At 45.5% G+C, this 27,023-nt stretch overlaps 1 protein-coding gene across 1 annotated transcript; it reads right to left on the bottom strand.

The window, feature by feature from the left end:
- Positions 1 to 595: 595 nt before the first annotated feature.
- Positions 596 to 24,555, bottom strand: slc10a1 (solute carrier family 10 member 1). Its single transcript, XM_078563361.1, has 5 exons — positions 23,922 to 24,555; positions 19,588 to 19,789; positions 11,641 to 11,819; positions 10,494 to 10,696; positions 596 to 1,954 (listed from the first exon to the last, which is right to left on the bottom strand). The coding sequence occupies exons 1-5, from the start codon at positions 24,329 to 24,331 to the stop codon at positions 1,833 to 1,835; spliced, it is 1,116 nt and encodes a 371-aa protein (XP_078419487.1). The 5' UTR covers positions 24,332 to 24,555; the 3' UTR covers positions 596 to 1,832.
- Between the last annotated feature and the right edge of the window lie 2,468 nt (positions 24,556 to 27,023).

The following is a 27,023-nucleotide window of genomic DNA, read 5'->3' as shown; positions in this document are numbered from 1 at the left end:
CTCCTATTCACTCACTACAACGTGGGTGTCCAGTGTGTTTAGTCTGCCCAGTCTCTGATGTCATTAATCCATTGTTGATTGCAGGGTTGGAGTGAGATGTTAAACTTATTAGTAGAAAAACGAAAATGATTCCATATTCTTTAGTTGTCCGACATGTATTGTAAAGTTAATCTGGGTTGCAGAGCTATGAAGACAAAGTACAATTGATCACAACTGTTGAGTACTTTCAGTGCAGGAAAGTAATGTGGTCTGGGTTGGCAAATGGATCAGGTACTGTCTATACCTGAATAAGGATTAAAATGAGGACTATAGAGGTGGGTAAAGTGGATTTTCTGGCAATTGTACCCCCCCCACTGCCAACAAAAAAGAGGAACTTGTCAAGGGACCACAACTTAATTATAAACTTATAAACCTGTGTTATGGTAAATGTCCATTATGTATATTGTAGCAGATATATTTAGAGTGGCTAATGCTTCAGGATGATCCTGAAGTCTGCAGGATCAATCAATCTTCAATCAACCCTGGACAAATGCCATTGGCACAGTCAACAAATTGGATGCTTTTTCACATTTTCTTTGCTCTCTTTTGTTTATTAGTTGTTAAGAAAAAACATTGGCGATGGGAAAAGGAGCTGTTTGATTGGAGCTGAGAATCACCCAGTCAGGAGGGTAATGAATTGCTTCTGAAGATGAGCTTTGATCTGCACTGGCGTTGGGAAGGTGCAATGTGAGGTTGGCACTCTTGCTGGCCCAATGGTGGGGTCAGGGCTATGAGACATGGGCGGTTATGTGATGAAACCTCCAGGAGTAGGTCCAGCCAGAGTTGGATATCTGAAGTAGGGTAGAAATGGCTGTACCATTAAAGAACCGTTTCTCTGTTTTCCTTCAGTTGTATTAAAAAATATGAAAAACTAGGGGCATTCACAGCTTACACCGCCTTGAGATAGAGTTTTTAATTTGCACCATGGTTGGCTGGAAGTTTTTGATCCCCCTTCTCGCCGATAATGTAGACTGATGGAGAAGACGGTTTGAAAATCTTGCCATTTATAACCCTGCCTTTCTAAGGCCTCAGCACATCCCAAAAGTGCTTCACAGCCAATGAAGTGAAGTGAAGTCCCCATTGTAAATTATGCAGCGGCCAATATAGTGTTGAACTATTCCCACAATATTCCCACATATTCCCACAATGGCCAAATCATCTGGACTTTTAGTAATATCAATGGGGGTGTGTGTAAATATTGAGGAAAATACCAGGATAACTTGCATGCTCTTCTTCAAATAGTGCCCAGGGATCTTTTATGTCCAGGTTATAAAGTAGACGGGGCCTCAGTTTAACATCTGAAAGGGTAGTGCTCCTTTAATACTACATTGAAGCATCCATGATTAGTTCCTCATCACCGGACTGGGACTTGAGCCAAGAATTTGCTGAGACAAGAGACCGGCGATTGAGCCTGCTTGACACCTAGGCTAGGATTACACAGCCCGCCATGGCTTGTCTCCCTCCGGTGGATGTGGCGAGCCATTTAAATCTCCATTCAGTTCGGCGGGACTGTAATGTCCTGCTGGGCGGGAGAGGGGCCGTAAAGATCCTGGCCCTAAAGTCAAGCGAAAAGCTTGGGAGAAACACACTGTCAATTAACAACATATATGTACTGAAACACTGGACAAGTCCACCATATCTTGATTGCATTATTTTTCTAACTGCATTCACTGACCACTTGGAAGTCAAATCCATATTATGTGACGTAGGGAGTATCTAAGAAAAATGACATTTTGTATAAGAACAAATAGTTGCAATTAATTTATGAACTTCTCATTGTTTTCTCTGCATCCTTATATAGAAGACTCCATTTTACTGCTCTGGGAGGTGTCGGCAGGGCCACAAGGTTTCGCTAATTCAGAAGCTGTAAGCTGTTTCATTGTGTCCTCTACAGGCACGTAAATCATTTTGGCACCTAAAAGAAACCAAAAATTATTCTCAGCAATTTTGCTTGAGGTAGAGAGCCACTGCTGCAAATTGCTCTTCCTTAGTGTTCACATGTAACCCGTGCTTTCTGGGCTAGTCCTGCAGCTGTTCATCTGCAGATGTAAATACAACAACAATCTTGAATGGTGCCCGAAATCCTGTCACAATGTCCATCATCTACTGATGTATTTGCCGAATTTATCAAAGACGTTTTCAGTTAACACATCAGACGTTTTTGGGATTGTGAGCGAATTTTCAGATTTTTTTTTCTGTTTACATTTTCTCCCATTGCCACTTGTCTATTGTCTGAGGTACTGTTTTCTGGTGGCTGGTTGTGTTCCCTTGATCGCTTCACCTAAAAAGCCTTTAGCCTTGCCAGTAAATTCCAATAGGACTTTGTGCAGTATGATCTCTTCCTATAGAGACACCAGGCAGGCTGGTTCCTCTGATGCTCCAGGTTACATGACCCTGCACGCAGTCTCTACAAGAAGGGTATAGACCAGTCTGAACAGAGTGAGTACAGAGCAACAACATTTTGCACCAAACTTTGAAAAGAACAGCAGCCTGAATCAGTGCCACCCCCAAACACCCTCTCTTCCTCTGCCTGATTAATCACTGCCTACTGTTGATGAAGCAGTGCATGCCAAGTAAGTTCAACTATGGTGACGACAAATGACTGTCTCTGTGTGACACGTGAACAAAATGATGATAAAAAAGAATCCAACTGAAAAAATGAACAAGGAAGTGAGGTTAAATGAAATATCATGATTGATCAGAAATGCTTATTATTTTGGGAAGAGAAAGAGACAAATAACATCAAAGTTCAAATCGCTGCTACCTGTACATCTTAAATCCACCACCCTGCCTTCATACTGCACCTCTCTTGTCACAAACCCTATAGTGGGAAATGTACATTTGTCATTCTTGCCTGTAAAACTTAGGCCAGGGTTTTATGGTCCCTACCGCCCAGTTGGATATTACTGTCCCGCCGAACTAAATGGAGATTTAAATGGCTCACCGGCTCTGCCGGGGTGGGGGGTGGGGAGGGTGGATGGTGAGAGACAAACCGCGGCAAGGCCATAAAATCCTGGCCTTAGGAAGGTTGTTTTATATCAAATTATCACCCCACCCCCACCTTCGATTTCCCCTCAATGCCGTAGTCTGTTACTTTCAAAGTAATTGAGCCCTGTCTCAAAACCAGTTTGGATATTTTCCATGTCTTAGTTCTGCTCCCAGTCCTGATCTGACCCTTATCATGGCAATGCAATCATGACCACTCACTTTTTGTTTAAGATCTGATCGCTCTTACTGCCAGGCAATGGTTATAAGCTGGACTTATCCATATGGCATGTGTGTTGACAATGGGAAGGGATTAATTTTACAAACTAGCTCTTCCCCCTCCTTTCCATATGCTCCCTGCATTGGTTGACCAATAGTGTGAAGTATTTAAAGGTGACTAGGCAGTAGCTCTTAAAGGGCTGTTGTTTGCCATTAAAGGGAAGAGAACTCTTTCCTAGCATTACATGGCAGCAGGAGAAGCACAAGCATTGTTGTGAGAAGATAGACAGGAAGCAAATTCATTGTCCAAAATGTGTGCAATTAGGGACCTTGGAGGAATCACTTGGCTTCTTGTTGCTGGAGGTGGTGCAAAGGAGGATGGCTCTCAGAAAGCCCTTCCCCCCTTCCTGTTAATATACAGGTTCAAGGTCGGAGGTAGAACAGTGAGCTAAAATGCACCGGAAGGATTGTTTCAGAAGTGCAAATGTTAATGCAGTCTTTGCTTAGTTATCGCTATTGGGGTATGGAAGGCATGCTACAAACGTTAATGTTCACCTGATCACTCTCAAGTGAACAGCATGGAGATAATCTTTTTACTATTTCTGCATTTATGTTTAATGTAATAAAGTTGACACACATTCCTATTGGGGTACAACAGTGCAAGGTGGTGCTGTGATGGAGTACTGATACCACAAACAGCGTGCATTATGCATTGCAGTGTCCTCATACAGGGCAGGAGGTAGACTGGGCACTCAGGTAGGGGTCGGGGGAGAGGGTGGGTTTGGAGTGCTCTGGCAATTTCTAGTGTCTTCATAAATTGAGTTTGCTTCCATGCCAATATTGGCTATAAGAGGGAGGACCAAGAGAACAGATGCATCAAATCAACTTGCACAATTTCTAGAGATGACCTTGGTCCTCTTTGGTTATAAATCTATGGAGGTTATGGACGAGAATGGGTTTGGAGGAGGGTGTGAAGTCACAGTAAGTATTCTCTGTTTATTACTATAATTCATATTCTCGACTCAATCATCAGTCCAGGATCAAGCAGATGGAGAATGATGCACAATAGGATTTGCCACCTCCCCTCTCAGTGATGGCATTGCTTGATTACCAATTTCATTTCTCCCTTGTTCTGGGCTATTGCCAAGATCACGATCACAGATAAAGGTTTACCTTGGAACTCGGAACAACACAGCATCAAAAGCTCCACCTGTCCGATGCACCCAGGCAGAGCCTGGCCACCTGTAGAATCGAGAAGGAACAGCAGGAGATGCACCTCTCCCCAGTGAGGAGGAGCAGCCAGAGGTGACGGGAGAACAGGACACCTCCAGACAGTCTGCATTTCCCTGCAGTGTGAAGCAAAGGGTGGCCTCACATTGGGCCTGCCTTTAGGGGTGAGTTAAAGGAGAAGCGAAAGAGCTTCTTTAAAAGAGATCCTTTAAGCCCACCGACAACAACAACTTGTGGCTGTCGGTGAAGATAATGCAGCACTGTGTCTCAATATCATGGTTATGAGGGAATTACATTGATGTAGGACACCATGGAGCAGGTGATAATTTTATCGATATCTCCAGCGATGCCTCCAAGGCCAAAGCAATCAAACGCAGGCCTGGTTTCTCTCTACGATGTCGTGATGGCTGCAGTTGGCACCTTGGGCTTCCAATTACAGATTTCCCAGGATGGGGGGAAATCAGGTGGGAACTGCTAATAGTTGTAGGCTCCATCCAGGTCTGACAGGTCATTGCAGGTCATATCAAGTCAGCAGGAAGAGGATGAGGAAGAGCATGAGGAGGAGGCCGATGTGGAGTGACATGACGCGCAGGCCACAAGATTTGCTTGTTAACTCGTGATCAAGATGGACTTCCAGTAATGGTTGTGCCTGCCCTAAGCACTGTTGCCACTTCAGTGAAAACAGAAGAGTTTTTCATTATCAAAGGACAGTCAGTGCATTTTCTGCTGTTGATGCTCAATGGCCATCTTTCAGCCTCCTTTCATCATTTGTCATCTTTCCTGAACCTCCCCCTGCACTGCATAATAAAATGACCATAATGAATTTTTTGATACTTATGATATGCTGTGCTCAAATTTCTATCACTATTTCTCTTATAAGGGAAACCTATAATATGTCTTTCTTCTACTGTCTAATCTCGTGTTGCACAAAGTCTTGGTTGAGTGGGGTTACCTGTCATGACAGGTTGCTCCAGGTTAATGTGTGTCTAGACATGGTAGCAGCATTAAAATTCTGGATTCAGGGTCCGAGATGTATTCGGAACCCAGGATGTAGAATTCATTCTCATTTAACAGATTAACAGACAACACTCGTGGGTTACACATTGGATACCTCCACGTTGGCTTCCTCCTTTTCTTCATCCTCTTTTCGCTGGCCCCCAGACTGCTCGTCATCCTAACTTCACTTTTGATACAAAGTTATGCAAGATGTAGCAGACAGCTCTTACGCTGCAGACCTTGGCTGGAACAACATGCCAGCTGAGCAGTTCAAACAATAGGATCGTTGTGTTGACAGTATTCACCGCAGTAGCTTGCTTCATGGCATGAGCCTGTTTTGCGTGATCATTTTTGAAGTGGTAAATATTGAGAAGACTAAGGCCAGTGTCCCCACCACGAACTCCATTAGCCAGCTGCTGATTATGTTCTTCTCCCTGGCCACTGCCTGAGGTTGAAGCAGACCATTCACAATTGTGGCATCTTCCTTAACCTTGCAATGCTGGTGCAGTGGCAGCTGTCACTTAGCTAATGCTGTGGGGACATGGGTTCAAATCCCACCAAGGCAGCTGGTGAAATTTAAACTAAATTAATAAATCTGGAATTAAAAGATAGTCTCAGTAACGATAACCATGAAACTATTATCGATTGCTGTAAAAACCCAACTGTTTCACTGATGTCCTTGAGGGAAGGGAATCTGCCATCCTTACCTGATCCGGCCTACACGTGACTCCAGACCCACAGCAATGTGGTTGACTTTTAACTGCCCTCTGAACTGGCCTAGCAAGCCGCTCACTTCAAAGGCAATTAGGGATGGGCAATAAATGCTGGCCTTGCCCGTGATGCCCACATCCCATGAAAGAATAAAGATAAATAAAGCTTCCAACCCGATACCCTTTCCACCACTAAGACCACCCACTTCCACCTTCATAACATCACCTTCCTCCGCCCTTGCTTTAGCTCATCGGCTGCTGAAACCCTCGTCATTGCCAGTGTTACCTCTAGGCTCGACTATTCCAATTCTGTACCTCCCACGTTGCACCCTATGTAAATTGTTTGGTCAATGACACTGCAGCGAAGCGGAGGCAGCAAAGATTTTCTGACAGGCAGAACAGGTCATTTAACATGAGTTCTTGCCCAATAAAGATGCACACATACCACCTGAGGTGTCAATGTGCCTGAAAATTTCATCCCCTCATGAAATCATCCTTCTCATGATAGTTATGGACCATTAGTGATACAGCCAAAGCCTCAAAACATTGTTAGTTGTTAGTGGCAACATCCAATAAAGATTGCAGGATAGTTTGGCCTGCCAAAGTGAATTGTTTTGCAATAATGTGGAAATGCGCAGACCAAAACACTGTTCAAAAGTATAGTGCCCAATGCAAAAAGAAACAACAGTTTACTGCCAACCCCCAGAGCGCCAACCTTGCTTTAAGGATTGTACTATAGCAGGCCAGAAGAGAGGTGCAGTGGTGAGCCTTTTTCTACAGGAGAGCTACACAATGGGGGCAAAGTTTGGCAAAACACTCATGAAATATAAGCTCAGTTTGTACCTGACCAACAAATTCCAGGTTCACAAAACCTGGAGGGGTACAAATTGGGTGCATGGAGGCACATTTCTAATGTTGAAACTGGCCACCCAAAGTGAGACGCTAAAGTCAGAGCTATTAAGGAAAGAAGTAGTTTGCAAAAACAAAAGGCACTGGGTGTCACTTTGGGCTAGAATACTATCCTTCCTCCAATACACAGCCAGTATAGAGACATAAAGGGGGACAAATTAGATAGGACCAAAGAAATGGGTGCGGGCATCGCAATGAGGGATTACCTTGCTTGCCAGCTGCTTCTGATGTAGGCAGAGCAAACACAAGTTAAAACTAGCCTACACCACTTATACAGTCAAGGGGAGGTGCACTCTGGCTGGAGCAGGTGCTGGATGTAGGGAATGCTCAATAATATCATAACATGGGTCAAAGGTTTCTGATGCTGCACCGGAGGCTTTGGTGAATGAGATGGGCAGGAGAGAGACATGGGGCCATAATGTCCGAGCTCCAAAGCATCCAGAAGAATTAAAAGCTCTTCTAACTTCTGGGTAATGATTGCACAGACCTATACCAAAACCCTCCGACCCCCCCAGGGGTCTCCCTCCATGGGACTCCTCCCACTCCCATGGGGACTTTTTCCATAAACCCCCCACCCCACCACCCCCCACGCCAGGGCCGACTCTCACCCGTGCCCCCACCCCCAACCCCTGAGGCCCGAACCAAAGCTCCTCCCCCACCCTCAAGGTCCAACCGACACCCCTAGACACCCCTTCACCTCCAGGCCTGGCCTGACCCGGTTTGACCCAACAACCCCCCCCACCTCCAACTTGAGGGCTGAATTGACCCCCACACCTTCAAGGCCTGACCTACCCTTAGGCCCGATACCCTGCCTCCAAGGCCCGACCCAACCCCCCTGAGGCCTGACACGCCCTCCCTGAGGCCAAACGCATCCTGACTCCTCCCTCCTGGAAGGCCCCCCCAGAGGCCCAGCCCCCACACCCCCAGAGACCAGATCCACACACCCCCCTGAACTCTGATCCCCCAACCCCCAAGGCCCAATTCCCACTGCCCCCCCCCGAGGCCAATCCCCCTGACCTGACACCACGCCATACCCCCACGTCTCCTGAGTACCAACACTGCTGGCCCCACCCCCTTGCCCCCCCAATCCTCCCACACTGCCCTAATCTTACCCACTTACCTTCTCCCTGGCCTGTCAAGAAGCTTTAAATTTCAATGGACCTTTAAACTAACCTGGTTTACAGCAGCTAGTACTGTAAAAAAGGGGCATGGCCTCCTTCCCTTCGACAGAGCTGCACTCAAAACTAGGCCCTAAGGATGCGCTGCACTGCCCGGGTCTCGCCCAGCCTGTGTTGGAAGGTCGGGCGAGACAGGATTTCGGGTAAGAAGCTGGGATCGGAGTGGCAATCCGATGCTGATTGCCACTCCAAGGAAGTTCAGGCCCATGTTCTATACAGAAGGGACAGGAAGCACTCCAGACAAACTATGCAAAGGCAATGGGACTAGATAGCGATGATGGCCAACGTCAGTGAGAACCTGGATGCAGTGCCTCAAAAAGTTCAACATCCTCACACGAGTAGTTAAGGTCAGTGACTGTATCTTCAAATGCCATATCCCACCAACTTCCCCATTAACCTCACACACTGCACAATGCACCACACCCCCATTAGACACCTCCCAACAATCTCCATCAATTGCAACTAAAGCCTAACATTCATGGCCTCGCTTCACCTGCACACAATAATCGGCACAGCTGGAAGCCTCAACCCACATCTCCCAGCTTACACATACTGCCACCTATTCAACCATGACAGGCAAATCACCCAAATACATTGTATCACATTCACCGGCACTCTTCCCTCTCTCTTGCGGGACAAGATGGAGGATAACTGGAGACAGCAGGCGCTAAACAGCAGGGGGCATACACGGTTGCATGGTTACCATAACTGGACCTGCCATTGCTGAGGGTGTAGGGGTTGAGAACATTGAAGGTGACAGTATCTTCCCACTGAATCCTCCTTCTCGCATCTCACTTCCCCCTCATCCTGCACACTCTTCTGATTTATAAGCTGCAGATGCTGTAAGCCTGCACCTTTTGCTATTCCCCCCTCCCCTCACCACAACCCTACCCTTGTGCCTTTCTCCTTTCAGATATCCAAAATCTGGCCAGGCAGTGGTGGAAGAGAAGGAGGTGGAAGAACAGGAAGACAGTGAAGAAAAGAAACCATCACTCGCTCTCACACTCACAGAGAACCAGCTCAGATACTGGCACAGCAGACACTTTCGAGGAGAGCTTAGAGGAAAGATCTGGATGTGGTGAGATATTGGGCACAAGATGGAGGGGATAAATATAGCACAGGTCCCCGAGGGTGAGGTTGCACATGAGTCCTGCTGCAAGGGATTCAGATGAGCACTTTGATAGGGTGGTCTACAGAGGAAGGTTGATGCGTAAGCAGACAGAAATGCTCGGTGTACCAACAGATCTGCCAGGAAGCTTGTGGCCAATGTCAAGGGGCATGGAGGAGCCTGGCATCAACTTGGTACAGGGCATTGCGCAGAGCTTGAAGCTCATCTATTCCAACATGGAAGTGGTGACAGGCTCCATTAGCACACTTGTGGATCTAACAATGAAGCAGCGTCTGATGGCAGATGTCTCAGCTTCCATTGCAACGCAAGTAAAAACCAACTCCAATAAAAACAGAAAATGCAGGAGAAACGCAACAGGTCTGGCAGCACCTGGGGAGAGAGGAACAGAGTTTACGTGTCGAGTCCATATGACTCTTCTTCAGTTCTGAGTGTTAACTCTTTTTCTCTCTCCACAGATGCCGCCAGGATTGCTGAATTTTTCCAGCATTTTCTCCTTTTATTTCAGATTTCCAGCCTCCTCTGTATTTCGTTTTAAATTTAGAAACCTCCTGATGTCTGTGCGCTGTAGCGGAAGCTCAGACTGAAGTCAGGCAAGATCAACTTGCTGCCACGAAAGCTCAAACTACTGTAATTTACGAGGGATACTTTGGGCAGGATCGTTCAAGGCCTTTGGAGAGAGAGTGTAGAGATGTAGCAAAAATGGTACCAGAGATGAGGGACTTCTGATTTATGGAGAGACTAGAGAAGTCTGGATTATTCTCCTTAGATTTGAAAAAGGGAAGGAGAGGTTTAATGGAGGTGCACAAGATTATGAAGGGCGTTCATACAATTAATGAGCAGGAGCTGGAAAAAGAACCAGATGGGATATGAGGAGATTTTAAAAAAAATATATGCAACAGGCTATTATAACCTGGAATGCACTGCATGAAATTGTGGTGGAAACAGGCCAATAGTAACTTTCAAAATGCAATTAGACATGAAACTAAAAAGGAAAAAAAAATGCACGAAGACACAGAAAGAGCAGGAGAGTGGGGCTAATTGGATAACTCTTTCAAGGAGCTGGAGGGATGATTCTATGAAAGAAAATTGGTTACTCACTCTGTTCCTTAGATTTTTTTATCCTTTGGTAACTTTGATAGATCACTATAAGAATTAACGCTTCAGAGAGTTGGAACAACAAGAAAATGAACGGAAACAAGTAAAGGGCAGCTATATCTTCTTGGCGAAAAGCAACTTTGAGGATGGTAGCACACAGCTGAACATTTTGGCATCCAGTTTCCATAGAAACTGTCCGTTTACACCTGTTAAAAGAGAGCAAACATGTTGAAGGAGACTTTCTGGAGTTTGATCTTCAATGTGCTACTACAATTGGATGGCCCATGATGATGGTTCAGGTAGTTGTGCAGTTAGGGCTAGCATTGAATTTACGTAATGTGAATTTATGGCAAGTAAAATGACCTAGCAGCTTGGAGGTGGTGCGGTCTGCTTCATAATTAATGGCTAAATTCAAAAGTTTATACAAACTATTCATAGTCTGAGATATTAACATTCGAGTACTTAGTGCATTAACACCTACATTTATACGACAGAGGAAGGAATTTGATATGAATATTGCTGAAGAGAGACATGTCTCTGAAACTGTTCATCAAACATGAGGCCAAAATCAAGAGTGCCAAATTTCAAATGATGACAACAATTTATACTACAGGAGAAAAGGGTGCTGATTGGTTGGGAAATCAACTCTGATTGGCCGAAGCATTGCCGTGGAGAAAACAATAGGGATCTATAGGCTCCCTAAGTTCCCGAGTAAATCAAAAAGGCACAAGGTTTGAACATATCCCTTTTTACTTGCAGAGAACACGTCCCTGCATATGAACGTGTGCCAGCTTTTTTTTGTATTCGCTTGCCAACCAATCAGCAGTCTCTTCTCATGCAGTATAAATTGTTGCTCCCTTTACTGTTGTGATCTGTCCTGATGAGTGCAAGATGAAAAGCTTAGACAGCATGTCTCTTTTTTCAGCATTAACCAGGTATTTGTTTCTTCCGCATCTCAACCTGAAAGGTGTGTTAAAGCCTCTGATATACGCTTCCATTGTAATTAGCACCCAGTTGAAATATATGCAAAATATCTGTTACTCCTCAACTGGTCGATCCAAAACAGCGGCGTAAACAGAAAGGGCAAAAGGCCACAATTTTGATTGTTAAGACAAAAACTATTTGCACTGCAATTAATTCCGCACATTACCTTTCTGGTAACCTGCATAAGCACGACAGGGCATAGCCGAAAGTATATCCAACAGTGGGCATTAGTGCCGTGGCGATAAGTAGGCGAGGGGAGAAAAGCATCCAGACAGTATTCCCGATTGACATTCCTGACAAGATGCCAATTATTAATGCTGCGCCGAGGAGAATAAACAGGCCTGTCTGAAAGAGAAACAATGTGAGATTAGTAAAACAAAATACTTTCAGTGACACAATCTCTCCAATGCCCAGCAGTTGCTGCAGTGACGCCATCAGTTCCCGAGCACGACTCAGATGAGCTGTGCCAGCTTCTCAGCGGCCACTCCTGCCATTGCTGCAGCACGGTCAGTGTTTGGGGCAGTCGGCAGGAATGAACCATTAGTGTGGAGATCACTAATGGCTCTGTCAGTGGGCAAATGCATCTTGAATTCTGCTGTCTGCTATTTCAGTCCATTTATTTTAAGTGGCTTAATGCCACCATTAAAATAGTAGACAGGCATATGATACACACACGCTAAGTACTTGTCTGCTAATCTTGCCAGCAGCAGCAATTTCTAGGTCAGTGCATCTTGTCGCCTTAACCCTCAGGGCAAGTTTTGCATGTAATAAAATCATGGGCCTTCAAAATCTTAATATTCAAAGTTGTTAGAATATTAGTTAGAATATTGGGTCTTTTATGGTTCCTATGGGGTGAGGGACGGAACAGGAAGTGTGTGGTCCACTCGCCCCCGTCCCACCAGCTCGCCACGGCGAATCAAGCATCGGCCGGCCAATCAGTGGCTGCCTGGCCGGAAGGCCGGCCAATTAGCATTGGGGAGAGGGATGCCCTGTGCCCAACTGGGGGTCTGGGGGGGGGAGAGGGGTTAGGCCGTGAACTGGAAATCAGCCACAGCCGCCAATTTAAAGGCCCCCTGCCCTCTCACTCTTACTTGCGTCAGCCAAAAAAAAACAAAGAAATCGAGTACGCGAGTAGCAAAACACTGCCACGTTCAGCAGCAAACTCTACTGCTACATGCAGCCATGGTCCTGTCTACAGGCCTTTATATCCACTCTTGTGCCGCCTCCTCATACCTGGACCACTCCCAAACAGTTTTCCCCTGTGACTAGCGAAAAACAGAGTGAGCAACAAAAAATTGCAGCCAATTGGCTCCTTTAACAGGTTCAATTGCTTGTGAACTGTTCTTCTCAAAGTACTTCCGATTTTGGGTCCAGTTCACCTTCCGTATTATTGGAGACTGGTGGGATGATGTCGGATATCCAACCTGACGTCATCAGGCTGCATTTTACGCCAGCGTGTGTTTGGGGGGTGAGGGGTTGTATGTGGGAGGGGCGGGGGTCTGATTTGTGGCCGTTAAAATCCAGTCCATTGAAATTCTTGATCGTCGCCATGAAAAGGGGATCGACACATTGCACCTTACCTTATATGTTTTGTGGGAGGAAAAGATATTAAGAGAAATGTCTTGAACCAGGGCAATGGTCAGCACAGAGCATTCAGGCATATTTTCGAAAGTACTGAATCCTGTTTTCATTTGACTATTGTGATTATTCACAACTATTTGAATGTGCAATGGGCCTAATGCCTGATTTGAGCCTGGGTCCAGGATTCCAGTATTTTTTTTGCCTATACCAAATTTGCCTCCCAGCATGCACTTCCTTGCCTGCCGTATTGGAGGCTGAAGTGAAGTGCCCGATAAATGGGCACTGCAAATTTGTAGGCCATTGCTGTTTTTTTTTTAAATTCCCGTCTAGAGAGGAATGAGACTGGCAAGGCCTGCCCCACACGGTGGTAGTGTACAGATAATTAAGAGGCATTGTTTATGTTGGCTGTGGCATAAATCCAAACACACCCCTGGACACAAAAGATTTAGAAGGTACAAGAAACAAAGGTCATCAAATTTCTGAGGGCAAAACGCCCGGTGATGAGTGGTGACAGAAGAACCCTAAGAGTAAATAAAAAGAGGCCAGAGAAACAAAGCCAACTTCTCCCCCACAGGTCAGAGAACCAAACATTTCATTATTTTGCGAAGGATGCTGTCAACTAAATGATAGGCAGATTAAGAACTGAAACCGGACATGAAGAGAAGTACATGATAACCAATGAAAATGTGATGGGGCCAAGATCGACCGCAAAGGAATAGGGTCACAATTTGGGGAATGGCCTGCTGTGATTTCACTTTTTGTAAAAGTTGGTTCAGATACCAGACAGGGACAGTGGGCAAGGGTTCCTCCTGCCAGCCTGGACAAAGCCCAGGGGATTCCGATCAGGACACTCTCTCCTCCCCCAAAATCCCCATGCCCCAGTGCCCATTGAAACACCAGCTGAAAGCTGACTCAGATCTTGCACTGGGCTCGATAACAAGATGACTGGTCATTTTCCCTTTCATAGTGTTCCTCTTTGGCCCATTAAGGACTCTTGACTCTGCCTTTGGAGTGCCAGGCACAGGTATGATTTCTCTTAGGTCAATCGGGGTGGTGTCTCTGTTACACTCATACAGGCCGCAATGGTCAGCTGTGATAGTTTAAATTACCTTACCTCCGAGACTTGGGAAGGAGCTTTAGCTGTTCAGAGCGGGAACGTGGGCTGAGGTCCCGTTCCACAGCACCTCTGGACACAGTGCTGGAATCCTGGAATCACTGGCCCAGAGAACCATGCAATAAGTCCATGTTCAAACTTACCTTCAGCATTAACTCTGTGGTTGTGTCCAACTTGCCTTCAGAACACAGGAAGAATCATATTGCGAGAGAAGACGGAACATTAATGTTTCCTAAGGCCCTGCCCAACCAGCAACCTAAGTTTGCTAAAAAAAAGTTTTCACTTGGGTTACTGAATCCAAGAATTTGAAGCAGCTTACTGATCAATTATATCAGTGACTGTGATCTCCTCATAATCTGTGTCACATTCAAGGAAGGCAAAAGCTGAGACTACAGCACCATCTGGCAGAGTAATTCGAACCCAATGTGACAATACCTCTGGCTGAGCCAATCATTCCTTATTGACTTTAGCCAGTGCACTAGTGGACAGAAATGGCTGCCAGACCCCGTTTTTGCTTTGTTCCTTTCTTCCGACCTGCCTCCCTTACCTTACACTTAGGCTGGGATTTTTCCTGTCCCACACGTGATGATGTGCGCTGCTGGTAGAACCGAAAAATTTGGAGAGCCCCAAAAGCCTGTTGGCTTTGGGCAGGAACTTCCAATCCCACCAGTGGCTGCATCATTGTGGGCAGATGGAAAAATCCCTCCCTTAGAGTCAGTCGGAACTTAACCTCTCCTTTCTATTTGCCACTCACCATTTCACTTCCTCAGCTCTTTATTCAATTATTTTCCTGAAACTGAAACTGAACTGGACCAGCCATATAAACACAGTGGCTACAAGAGCAGGTCAGAGGCTAGGAATCCTGCAGCAACTAACTAATCTCCTGACTCCTCAAAGCCTGTCCACCATCTACAAGGCACAAGTCAGGAGTGTGATGAAATACTCTCCACTTGCCTGGATGAGTGCAGATCCAACAACACTCAAGAAGTTCAACGCCAAACCAGGACAGAGCAACCCGCTTGACTGGCATCCCATCCACCATACTCTCTCCACCACTGACGCAGTGGCAGAGTATGTATCATCCACAAGGTGCATTGCAGAATCACACCAAGGCTCCTTTGACAGCACCTTCCAAACCAGTGACCTCTACACCGAGAAGGGAAAGTGCAGCAGATAGATGGGAACACCACCACCTACAAGTTCCCCTTCAAGTCACTCACTATCCTGACTTGGAAATATATCACCGTTTCTTCACTGTCGCTGGGTCAAAGTTTTGGAACTCCCTCCCTAACAGCACTGTGGGTGTACCTACATCACATGAACTGCGGTTCAAGAAGGCAGCTCACCACCACCTTCTCAAGGGCAATTAGGGATGGGCAATAGATGCTGGCTTAACCAGCAGTGCCCACATCCCATGAAAGAATAACAAAATTCTGCTTCCTTTTTAAGTTCTCACCTTGCTCAGTTTTCCCTTCAGTCTTCAGGTTGCCATTACCTAACTATTATGTGCTCCTGGACTTAATCTGAGTTTATCACGCTATCCAAGCTTGGAGACATCCTGCATTCTGGGCCTTGACTCTCCATCCAGGTCTCTCAAAACAAAAACCTCAGCAAATTCTCCGTTTGGCTTCAAAATAAAAACATTCATTTCATCCAGAGTGAAAATTGACTGTAAAAACACTCCTAGGGATCCAGAATTTTGAAAATACTAATTTAATCTCCCAAGAGTCAAACAATGGTTCCAGGGATGAGGAACTTCAGTTATGTAGATGTATTGGAGAAGTTGGGACTGTTTTCCTTAAAGAAGAGAAGGTTGAGAGGAGATTTGATATTCAAAATCGTGAGGGTTCGAGACAGAATAGATAAGGGAAAATTGTTCCCATCGGTGGAATGATAGAGAATGAAAGGGCACAGGTTTAAGGTAATTGGCAAAAGAAGCCATGGTGACATGAAGAGAAACTTATTCACACAGTGAGCGTTTAGGATTTGGAATGCATTGCCCGAGAGCATGGTGAAGGCACGTTCAATCGAGGCATTCAAGAGGGAATTGGATTATCATCTGAAAAGGAAGAATGTGCAGGGTTACAGGGAGAAGGAGGGGGAATGGCACTGGGTCAATTGCTCATTTGGAGAGCTGGTGCAGACACAGTGGGCCGAATGGCCGCCTCCTGTGCTGTAAGAATTCTATGATTCTGTAACAATGTGGTGTTTCATTAACCTTGGCCTGATAAGTTTTAATGGTAACTTTCCTCCCAATCGCAGCAGAACCAGAGGGATCCCTATCCACAGCAAGGCTTCTTTCCCTTTTGCTTCTTGCAGATCCCAACAGTCCATCTGTCTCAAGGGCATCTCTTTGCCTCTGGCCTGCTCTTACCCCCAAGGCTACATACGTCTCTCTGTATGTTTCTCTCTTTCTCTCTCTTTCTCTCTCTCTCTCTTGTTTCTTCTTTCCTTGGGCCGCATCACTTAAATAAAATTGGTCCCAGGTTTCTTCACAAGTGTATATCACCCTTCTATGTTATTTTCTCTTCTCATCTCTCTACTCCTTTATTTAGCTTCTTGTCTTATTTCTCTTGCTTACTATTTTTCTCCCTGTTCCTTTCTTGCTCTTCTGCTCAATTTGCTCCTGCAACACTTCTCTTTTCTCGTATACTTCCTGTGAGGACTATAATAACAATGAAAGAAATGAGAGGAGGATATGGGAAAATAGGAAAAGTGACCAAGACCTGGAAAGCCAAAGGGTATGAGGGGGAAAAAAATCTCTAAAAACGTCAAATGGAGCGGGTGAAGTAATTCACAAATATGGCAGTAAGTTGAGAATTGTTGATGTTGAGGTAGGACCTCTGAGAGGAGAGGGTTGCCAGTTTGTAGAGAATAATCAGAAAATGGTGGCTGTATTTAATAAGGAGTTCACATCGGTCTTTAGTAATGAGGAGGTTATTGAGGGGAAATGAATCCTGAAGTGACTGAGAGCGAGATGAGCAATATTGCAATGGATATAATGAACATTTTAGGTAAGTTAGTTAATCCAAGGGAAGATAAAGTGCCAGGACCTGATGGGATGTATTTTAGGATTTTGTAGGGATTCAGGAAGGAGATGGTCGAGGTCCTAGGAATTATATCAGTACTTTACTGAGAATGGATGTCTGCCAGAGGACTGGCAAGTGACAAATGTAATGCATGTTCTCCAAAAGGGAATAAGTACTAAATCCAAGTAATTCATATCTGTGATTGGAAGCATTTTAGGGCCTTTAATTAAGCATGAATTTACCACATGTATGGATAAAAAGAGAAAGCGAATAGAAGCAGCCAACACAGATTTCCAAAAGGGCAGTCATGCTGACAAACCTCATAGAATTTTTTGCATGGGCTGAATGGCCTCCTTTTGTACCATAAGCAGGTAGCACAGTGAACGTAGGGAACATAAACTTTAGAAAGGGCTTTGACAAGGCTTTTTTCCCCCAACATCACATTGATGATTGCTAAATAAGTTTAAGGGGTATAGGATTCAGGAAGAATAGCAAATTGGATTAAAAATTGATTAGAAGGGAGAAAGCAGAGAGCTAAGGGCATGTTTTCAGAGTGTTTGGAAGTGGGTAACATTGTACCTCAGGGTTCAGTTCTAGGGCTACCTCTCTTCACAGCGAATATCCATGATTTGGATTTGGCCTAGAGGAAGGGGTGTTGATATTTGGAGATGATTAGGAGGGATAATTAAACATCTGGAAGACAAAAGCAAACTGCAAACAAAAGCCTGGCAAATTGGGAGAATGGGCTAATAAGTGGCTGGTGGCGTTCAATGCCAGTGAGCGTGTGATGATGCATTTTGTTAAAAAAAACAGTAGTTATACACTAAATGGAAGCAGGCTTGGTGCTGTGGATGGGTAGAGGGGTTTGGGGATATAGGTTCACAGGACATTAATGGAAGCATCTAAGTGTGATAAAACAAGGTAATCTAGTTCTAGGTTTTACCTCAAGAGACACAGAATATATACGTCAAGAAGTAATGGTGAGCCTATATAAAACCTTAATAAGACCTGCATGCACACTGTAGATAAGATATTGATGCTATGGCAAGGACATAATGGAGGTTGTGTGGTGCAGTGGCAGCATACGTACCTCTAGGCCCAAAGTTCTAGGTTCAAGTCCCATTCTGGGACTTGATGGCCACAGAATGTGTATTCATAATGTGGCCTAACAGGTTGATTATCAGCCTGTCAATCTTTCTGATATGGCAGGTGGTAAGAGCAGGAGAGTTTCTTGGTCAGCCATACTGCAGAAGGCAATGGCAAACCATTGCAGTACTTTGCCAAGCATAATCATGGACCAATCCAATGGAAGTCCATGGTTGCCAACAGCCTCTTCGGGCCTGGTACGAGTATTCTCCAGGTTACGGTCTGATATGTGGACATGCTAATACAAAGAAAGAAAACGTGGGATTTTTTTTAACAACACAAATTACCGGTTAATATGACGTAAGCGTTTAAAATTATAAAAGGATAGTGTAGGCAGAGACTGTTTGCAGGAGTTAAGCAGTCAAAAACAAGGAGACAGATTAAGAAATTTAGAACAGAAAGCAGGAGAAATTTCTTCACGAAGGGTTTATGAAGCTGTGGGTTTCACTTCCAGGGTTAGTAGTGGAGGCAGAAACAATGCCAACATTCAAGAGTGCACAGAGTAGCTGGATGAAGGAAAAGCGTTTGAACTTATGTGGTAACAAGGTGCTTAAATATGACTAGAACAATTTGTTTACATGGAGGGTAAACATTGACGTGGGCTGGTTGGGTCAGATGGCCTCTTCTTGTTTTGTGCCTTTTATGTAGTGTGCACATGAAGAGATAGCCTCAAGGGTGGGCAGGTCGCCAAACGCCTTCCTGGCCCCCTGTAAAATTTCAGACATGTTGGGGGTGGGCGGGTAGGCGATGGGAAGGCCATCTGCTGGATTTTACGTGTCCCTCCACCTTTAAACCCACCAGCAGGGGAATGTAAAATCCAGCCCAAGGTTAATGTTACAAGTCAATAATTTTTTGTCAGAACTTTATTTCAGATTTGCAGCCATCACAGTACATTGCTCTTGCAAGGAGATTACAAGCTACCATCTGTCTATAAAATTGACAAGGATTGGCTGTCGTGGTAGTAACCGCACCCCCGCCCCCGATCTTCATTTCCTGTGAAACCAAAAAAGTGGAAATTGTTGGTTCGATACTGGATCTGTCACGGCAGATACACATTTGGATGCAAAGATGAACATCTACCCCTGCAAATCTTAACCAATGAGAACGATTGCCACAACAGTTGCAATAAATGTTATCTTTCAAAGATGTCATCAGTGCGAGCATTCATTTAATTTGTGAACATTTTGTGACAGAAAATAAGCAGAAAGGATAGCATGCAGCAACACACTGACAAATATCTTACTTTTGTTATGGTCTTTGAGTACTTTGGGTACTTGCTATTGAGGAAAATGCCAATGCCACAAGGAATGAGGGTTAAGACCAGGGTCATGGATATCTCTCTGTATGGGACTTTACTTGCCAGCGAGAGACCCTTGCAATAGAGATAAAGTAGGAGGGGCATTATGCCAAGTGCCAGCCCTGTAGAGCATGTGGTCATCACAATACTGCAAGGAGAATAAGGGAGACAATATTAGATAAAGCTTTAGCAAAGATCAGGCAAAGACAATTTTGTTGCCATTTCTAAAATACAATGTTACTGGGTAATATTTATCCCTTCACTGATAGTGCAATCTGTACAGAGGGATTATTTCCTGTAATACCTATCCAACGGAATGGGGCAAACATGCAGTGAACATTATCTCTGAATATTTAGCACCCTGATGCTTGCTCTATTCCTACCTTGTGCCACTTTAACTGGACTCTCTCTCTGAGTGGCTGAGGACCTGCCTGACTCAGGTGCAGTTACTGGGACAATTCTACGGTGCATTTCAGAATCTGTATTTTTTTAAAAATTATGCATTCTGGCTAATTTTAACATTCATATACACTGCAAAGGATAGATTTTTAATTTTAAGGAAGAAAAATAGTGATATCTGAGTTTTCAGTCATATCATTTACCCAAAAGATACCTTGACAACCGCTCTCCCATTCCAGCACACCAGACTAGTTCATGGAGACACTGGGCTGAATTTTCTGGCGGACTTTGGGACGCCCGGTGTCAGGACCAAATGGGGGTCCTGAGTCTGTACCTGCCAGGAGCTAGATTGACTCAGCCATTTCACCAGAGGCCTACTAATTGACTTCCTGTGGGCTATTGTCCTATTGAGGATGTTAGGGGGACTCTAGATGCTGACAGCCCAATTAGAAGGCGCGCAGTGCTGAAGTCTCAGCAGCATCGGGAGAGGTGGGTACTGCTGAGGCAGGTAGGCGACCTTGGAGAGGTAGGAGTTATTTAAAACTCTGGCATTACCATCGCTGAATCCCCCACTGTCAACCATTCTCCTGTGGTTACCATTGACCAGAATCTGAACTGGACTAGCCATATAAATACTGTGGCTACAAGAGCAGGTCAGAAGCTAGGAATCATGTGATGAGTAACTCACCTCCTGACTCCCCAAAGCCTGTCTACCACCTACAATGCACGAATCAGGAGTGTGATGGAATACTCCCCACTTGCCTGGATGAGTGCAGCTCCCACACACTCAAGAAGGTTGACACCATTCAGGACAAAGTAGCCCGCTTGATTGGCACCCTGTCCACAAACATTCACTCCCTCCACCACCGACACACAGTAGTCGCAGTGTGTACCATCTACAAGGTGCACTGCAGGAATTCACCAAGGCTCCTTTGACAGCACTTTCCAAACCCACGACTGCTACAATCTAGAAGGACAAGGGCAGCAGATAGATGGGAACACCACCACCTGGAAGTTCCCTTCCAAGCCATGCACCATCCTGATTTGGAAATATATCACCGTTCCTTCACTGTCACTGGGTCAAAATCCTAGTAATCCCTCCCTAACAGCACTGTGGGTGTACCTAAACCACATGGACTGCAGTGGTTCAAGAAGGCAGCTCACCACCACCTTCTCAAGGGCAATTAGGGATGGGCAATAAATGCTGGCCCAGCCAGCAAAGCCTACATCCCGTGAATGAATAAAAAAAAAGCCGAGGGTGGAAAATCACACTGATCGGAGGGGAAACCCCTTCTGGCGGGATAGTTGGGGTCATAAGAACTGCCTCTCCTGCCCGGGCTGCCGCAGGGAGGCCGTCCCCATGAAGCTGGGCAGCCTCCTGATGTGGTAGGGGTCTCCCGCCATCGGTAAAATAGCCGCTAATGGGGGCCTTAGATATGTAAATTGGCTGCCCCCTACTCCTGCACCCCAGCCCACCGCTAGGAAACCTTCATGATGGGGACTGGGTCAGGAGCCCTCCTGTCATGGAATCCCCACTATTTTATTGGCCCCCCGACTGCCTCCATTCCTGCCATCCCTGGGCTGGTAAAATTCAGGCCACTATGAGCTGAAAACTTCATTGCCCTTTTATTCGGGCACAAGGAGGGGGCATTGTTGGTGGGAGGTGGCCATGATTAACAACTTGCCCATGCCCGTTCTGATCAAGGCGGGCAACACGTTAACTAGGTGTACCCATCTCTTCTGCATGATTGTAGCAATGACCCAAGCAGCTCCTGTGCAGCTTTCTGCTGCCTAATGCTGCCTGCAGCCTCTGTGAACAGCAGGAGGGCCCAGCAGCATTGTTTGCAGACCATGTAGTGCAACCAGTCTGCCCTTCTTAAAGGCAGGCTGTCTCTGAAAGGAAAGCTACACTCAACAATATTGCTGCAATGTAAATTATTTCAAAGTGAACATCAAGACAGACATGGTTCCAGAGTGAGGGATGTGGTTCATGGTGTAGGTGGGTGGGAGGAGATGTGCCATGGGTCTAAGGGAGACCAGGAGACTCTCAAAGGCCACTCTCAGAAGAGGGTGGAGGAAGTGGCCAGGAAGGTGAGCTGGATTTGGGACCTGAAAACCTAGCAGCAGTGCCACAACAAGTCTAATGACCCCACATTAGTGGTCAAGGTCAGTCAATGCATCTTCACAATGTCGTCATCTATCCACCACACTACTAATCTCTCACACTGCTCAATGCACCACATCCCCATCACTCACCCAGCAACACTCCCCTGCACTCAGGACTTGAGCTTAACATCCAGATACTCCACTTCGCCCTCACATACCTGCCAATGCCGCCAGCCTCACACCCACCTCTCACTGCCTCCACATACCTCTAGCTATTCAGCAATAGCAGGTACAACACCTGAACACAGATCAGCACAATCACTGCCAGCCCCCTCTCTAGCAGGACAAGGTGGCACACAAGGGAGTAGAGCAGGCCCGATGGAAGACAAGGACACTGACATGTCCTGAGCCCTACAGAGGAGATGGTTCTTAGTATTATGAGTCCGGTTGTAATGGGGCCCATGCTATCCAACATCACTCAGATTATTGAGCGTGATGGCATGTTCCAGCTTTATGTCTCTTCTCAACTTCCAGCTAATCCTCATTCTGCTATCTAGCCTGATGAACAAGGTGTGATCATGGGCCTCTTGGTTCCCACCCTAACTCCCTTTCCTCACAGAAACCTTTTCCCTGTTCTGGTTATGCCTGCCTTTTTTGTAGGATATGTGGAAAATTCTTTGTTCCAGTCCTACCCAGGCCACAACCACCCCCACCACCCCCCGCGCCCACACCCCCGACCCCCGACCCCCAACCCCATCTCTTTCTCTGGTACAATACCTTTATTGGTGCTATTTCCTGCTCTTGCCCAAATTGGAAAATGTAATTGACTTTGCTTCCAATGTCCACTATTCTCTCACTTTCACATAAGCTATAGCTGAATCTTCCCTTCCATTCCTTGAATTCCCTGTCTCCATTTCTGGGTGTAATAGGGATCTCGCATTTCTGTTATTGTTGTTTTGGTCTTAGAAGAGGTTGTCATGGACCTGGCAATGCTGGAGGCAATACTGTTAGCAAACTCCATCCTTTATTCAACATAATGCTGACTATTTACCAAGGTAGACTCTGCATGAGGCTCTACATAGAACTATCCCTCTCCATGCTCTGTTATCATGTGATCCCACATCACTGATGATGTGGACCATATATTTACATATTTAACATTAACCCTTTATACTACAGCGCTGTCTTCCCGACTTTCACGCTTTTTCCCTCACTTGCACCTGGTCCTGCAGTTGCCATGGCAGCGGTCAGCTGCGTCCCCGCCAGCAGGTGGCGATGGCGGCGGGAGAGCACCAGGGAGCAGAATTGTTCAGCCTTTGTGGAGGATGCTGAATACCGAGCAGTTAACTTGGCTATCAAACATCGTTAAATGTTCACTTGAACTCAGGTTCCAAATTTAAAAGGTGCTGTCCTCTTGGCAAAAAAATATTTGGCAAGCGATATTTTGGCTCGGGGAGGAGCAAAGGCAAACGTTTCATTTTTTAGCACAGTGACAGTGCAAATCAAGTAAAGGACACTGAGGTGGAGACTATGTTATTGTACAATACATTTGTAAACAAACACGAAACAGGCTGGCTATTTTTTAATGAAGACAGCATTCTTTGAAGTTTAAACGAGCAAAACTGGTCTTCAGCGAATGCGTTACAGGACAGATTGCAGACGGGCATGTTGTTTTACCCAGCACCTTTTCAAACATTCTGCATTTTTACCGAAGACCAACTATAGCCCCTGGATCACTAGAGAAGCCAAGCTTCAGTTGACCCGGCTGTTCATACCTGAGATTCATGTCTCCATTCAGTGCCAGTGAGAAGATATTGGAGAGTGTTCCACCAGGACAGCAGCCACAAATAAGGAGAGTCAGGGATTCAATGGAGGACAGACCGAACATCTTGGCGAGGCTGAAGGCTGTAAAGGGCATAATCCCATATTGAGAAAACACTGCAATCAACACCCCCTTAGGTTTCAAGATGTGTAGCTTGATCATTGGTAATTCCATCGTGCAGCCCAGTGAGATCATTGTGATGAACAAAGCAATGACTGAAATGACGGTAATGGTTTGATCTATTAGCTTTCCAGTTGGCTGCTCCATCCATCCCACAGTTAGGTTTGGGGTAGGTGTTGAGCTGCCATTCGCAAGCACATTCCAAGCATCTTTCGCCAAACGTTCCTCACCGGTGACATTCATTTTGATTCCAATGTTTGTTGCTTAACCCCCAAATCTCTTCTGCTTTGTAGGTGAGAAGTAAACACCCGCACACCCAGAAATAAAACATTTACTGCACTATCGACGTTCAGAAGGCGATTTAGTGTGATATAAATCCGCAGGGTACTTGCTTCAAGTGCTTCCAGGTAGCAGGGTGTTTCTACAAAATCTGGCAATTCCTCTGAACTTACAACAGAACAAGCTTCCTAAGGTCATGTTTTGAGGTTGGGCTGTGGGTATGAAGTGACTGTATTCAGCCCAGTGTCTGAATAGCAACAAAGAACTAGTCATTCAGCTCTTTTTTGGATGGCAATTGAAAATCCTCGGTAATGTCTCTGATTTAATTACTTGGGAAATGCAGAGCAAACAAAATATATGACCCTCCACTAGTGCAATTATTGCATGGCTGCATTTCTTAAAATTCTGGAGCAGCACAGTAAGAGAAATCTCATCACCAAAGTTACAAATCACCCCAGCATTACATATTTTCTCTACTTATTCCTTTAATTTTCTCCCCTCCCTTGCTGAAGGCCATGGTCCACACCGGGACATGTTTTGGATCCACACTGGGACATGTTTTGGATCCACACTGGGACATGTCTCTTTGGGTCAACACTGGGACATGTCTCCCTGGGTCCACAGCGGGATATGTCTCCCTGGGTCAACACCAGGACATGTTTTGGATCCACACTGGGACATGTCTCTTTGGGTCAACACTGGGACATGTCTCCCTGGGTCCACATTGCTATTTGTCTCCCTGGGTGCACATTGGGAAATGTCTCTCTGGGTCCACACTGGGAAATGTCTCTCTGGGTCCACACTGGGAAATGTCTCTCTGGGTCCACACTGGGAAATGTCTCTCTGGGTCCACACTGGGACATGTCTCTCTGGGTCCACACTGGGAAATGTCTCTCTGGGTCCACACTGGGAAATGTCTCTCTGGGTCCACACCGGGACATGTCTCTCTGGGTGCACATTGGGACATGGCTCTCTGGGTCCACATTGGGATTTGTCTCTCTGGGTCCACACCGGGGCATGTCTCTCTGGGTGCACATTGGGACATGTCTCTCTGGGTGCACATTGGGACATGGCTCCCTGGGTCCACATTGGGATTTGTCTCTCTGGGTCCACACCGGGACATGTCTCTCTGGGTGCACATTGGGACATGTCTCTCTGGGTCCACATCGGGATTTGTCTCTCTGGGTCCGCACCGGGGCATGTCTCTCTGGGTGCACATTGGGACATGTCTCTCTGGGTGCACATTGGGACATGGCTCCCTGGGTCCACATTGGGATTTGTCTCTCTGGGTGCACATTGGGACATGGCTCCCTGGGTCTACATTGGGATTTGTCTCCCTGGGTGCACATTGGGACATGTCTCCCTGGGTCCACATTGGGACATGTTTCCCTGGCAGAGGTGACTGAAAGCACGGCCAAGTTGATCTTGAGGATGCTTTTGACGCTGGGGCAAGAGACGTGATTAGTCACTCCAGGACACTGGCATAACACTTCATTGTGTGATCAACTGAGTTTCAAGGGTCAATTTTAGATTGAGGGCCAGCATTGTAGAAGTGTAATTGTGACTGAGGAGATTAGTAAAATCTTTAATTTCAACAAATATACTGATTGTTCTGCATTCTGTCCATTTAATGTTGATTGAGGTTTCCTGTTGATGTTAGCCTGAGCAACTGGTGTCCCATTTTTGAAGTTTAGGAGATCACGTGGAGTCATGTGCTACCTTCCAACAAGCTGAGGACTTAGACTTCCGTGAACAACATGGCATTATGGATTTCATTAAACATTTATATCTGAACTTTGCAAAGCAAAATTTTAAGGTCTTAAGTGGCAGTTAATGTTGATACTTTTAATACACAACTGAGAACTCTACAATACACAAACTCCTACAAAAATATCTGAATGTAGTAACAATTTTAAGTGCCAAGGGCCTGCTGTACAAACCAAAGCAATGACGTTGTCAGATTGCTAATTTAAACATTACTGTATAACTATGAAGAAATAACACATTACAGAAAACAGAAATTTCCTTTTTTTCTTATTTGCTGTTTTATACATCCCTGCATGAGAGCTTTGGGAAGAATCTTTAGCTGAGATGCCATTCTCAGCAGCCATAGTGCTGTGTGACTGCCCAACATTCACTTCAAGGTCGTGTCCCAATTAATCTATACAGACCTGACCGGCATTTTCAGCTGTGTACCGCCACCGACTATGTACATTTTTATGGAAGTGCTGAAACTGCCCTTCTCAAAAATTATTAATTCAAAAATTGCCCATTCAGACTCATTTAAATGCCAATGAAATTCATGGTGCAGAGTTATTGTGAAAAATGATTATTTTAAACAGAACGTGTACCAGAGCCTTTCATCCTCAAAGCAAAGTGAGGCTATGTCTCTTATCTAATCCCAAGCTCTAGCGTACTTGAAGCATTTTCCACTTTCATTATGATGACATTGCCCCTTTAAAGTCGGTGTTAAAATTCTTTGATTATTCAAAGGGGTTCGCCCAGTTGGTGACAATCTCTTTTCATCTAGAATGTCTTAGCGTCATAGTGTGCTGGAGCCCAGGCTGAACGTTTGCCCAGTTTTCTGTTGACAATACATTGTGTTTTCTCCCCTGGGGCGTGGGAACATGCATACAAAACTGTTTTTCTTATAGGA

The sequence above is a fragment of the Cetorhinus maximus genome, chromosome 18 (assembly GCF_964194155.1).
Source record: "Cetorhinus maximus chromosome 18, sCetMax3.hap1.1, whole genome shotgun sequence".
Classification (NCBI taxonomy): Eukaryota; Metazoa; Chordata; class Chondrichthyes; order Lamniformes; family Cetorhinidae; genus Cetorhinus; species Cetorhinus maximus.
This window is presented reverse-complemented; position numbering and strand designations above follow the sequence as displayed.

Coding starts and splice junctions, on each gene's coding strand:
- slc10a1 (XM_078563361.1), bottom strand. CDS start 24,331: ATGAATGTCACCGGTGAGGAACGTTTGGCGAAAGATGCTTGGAATGTG. Junction 11,820..19,587: donor ACTCAAAGACCATAACAAAA/GTAAGATATTTG, acceptor TTTCTCTTTCAG/ACAGGCCTGTTTATTCTCCT. Junction 1,955..10,493: donor AAAAAAATCTAAGGAACAGA/GTGAGTAACCAA, acceptor GGTTTCTTTTAG/GTGCCAAAATGATTTACGTG.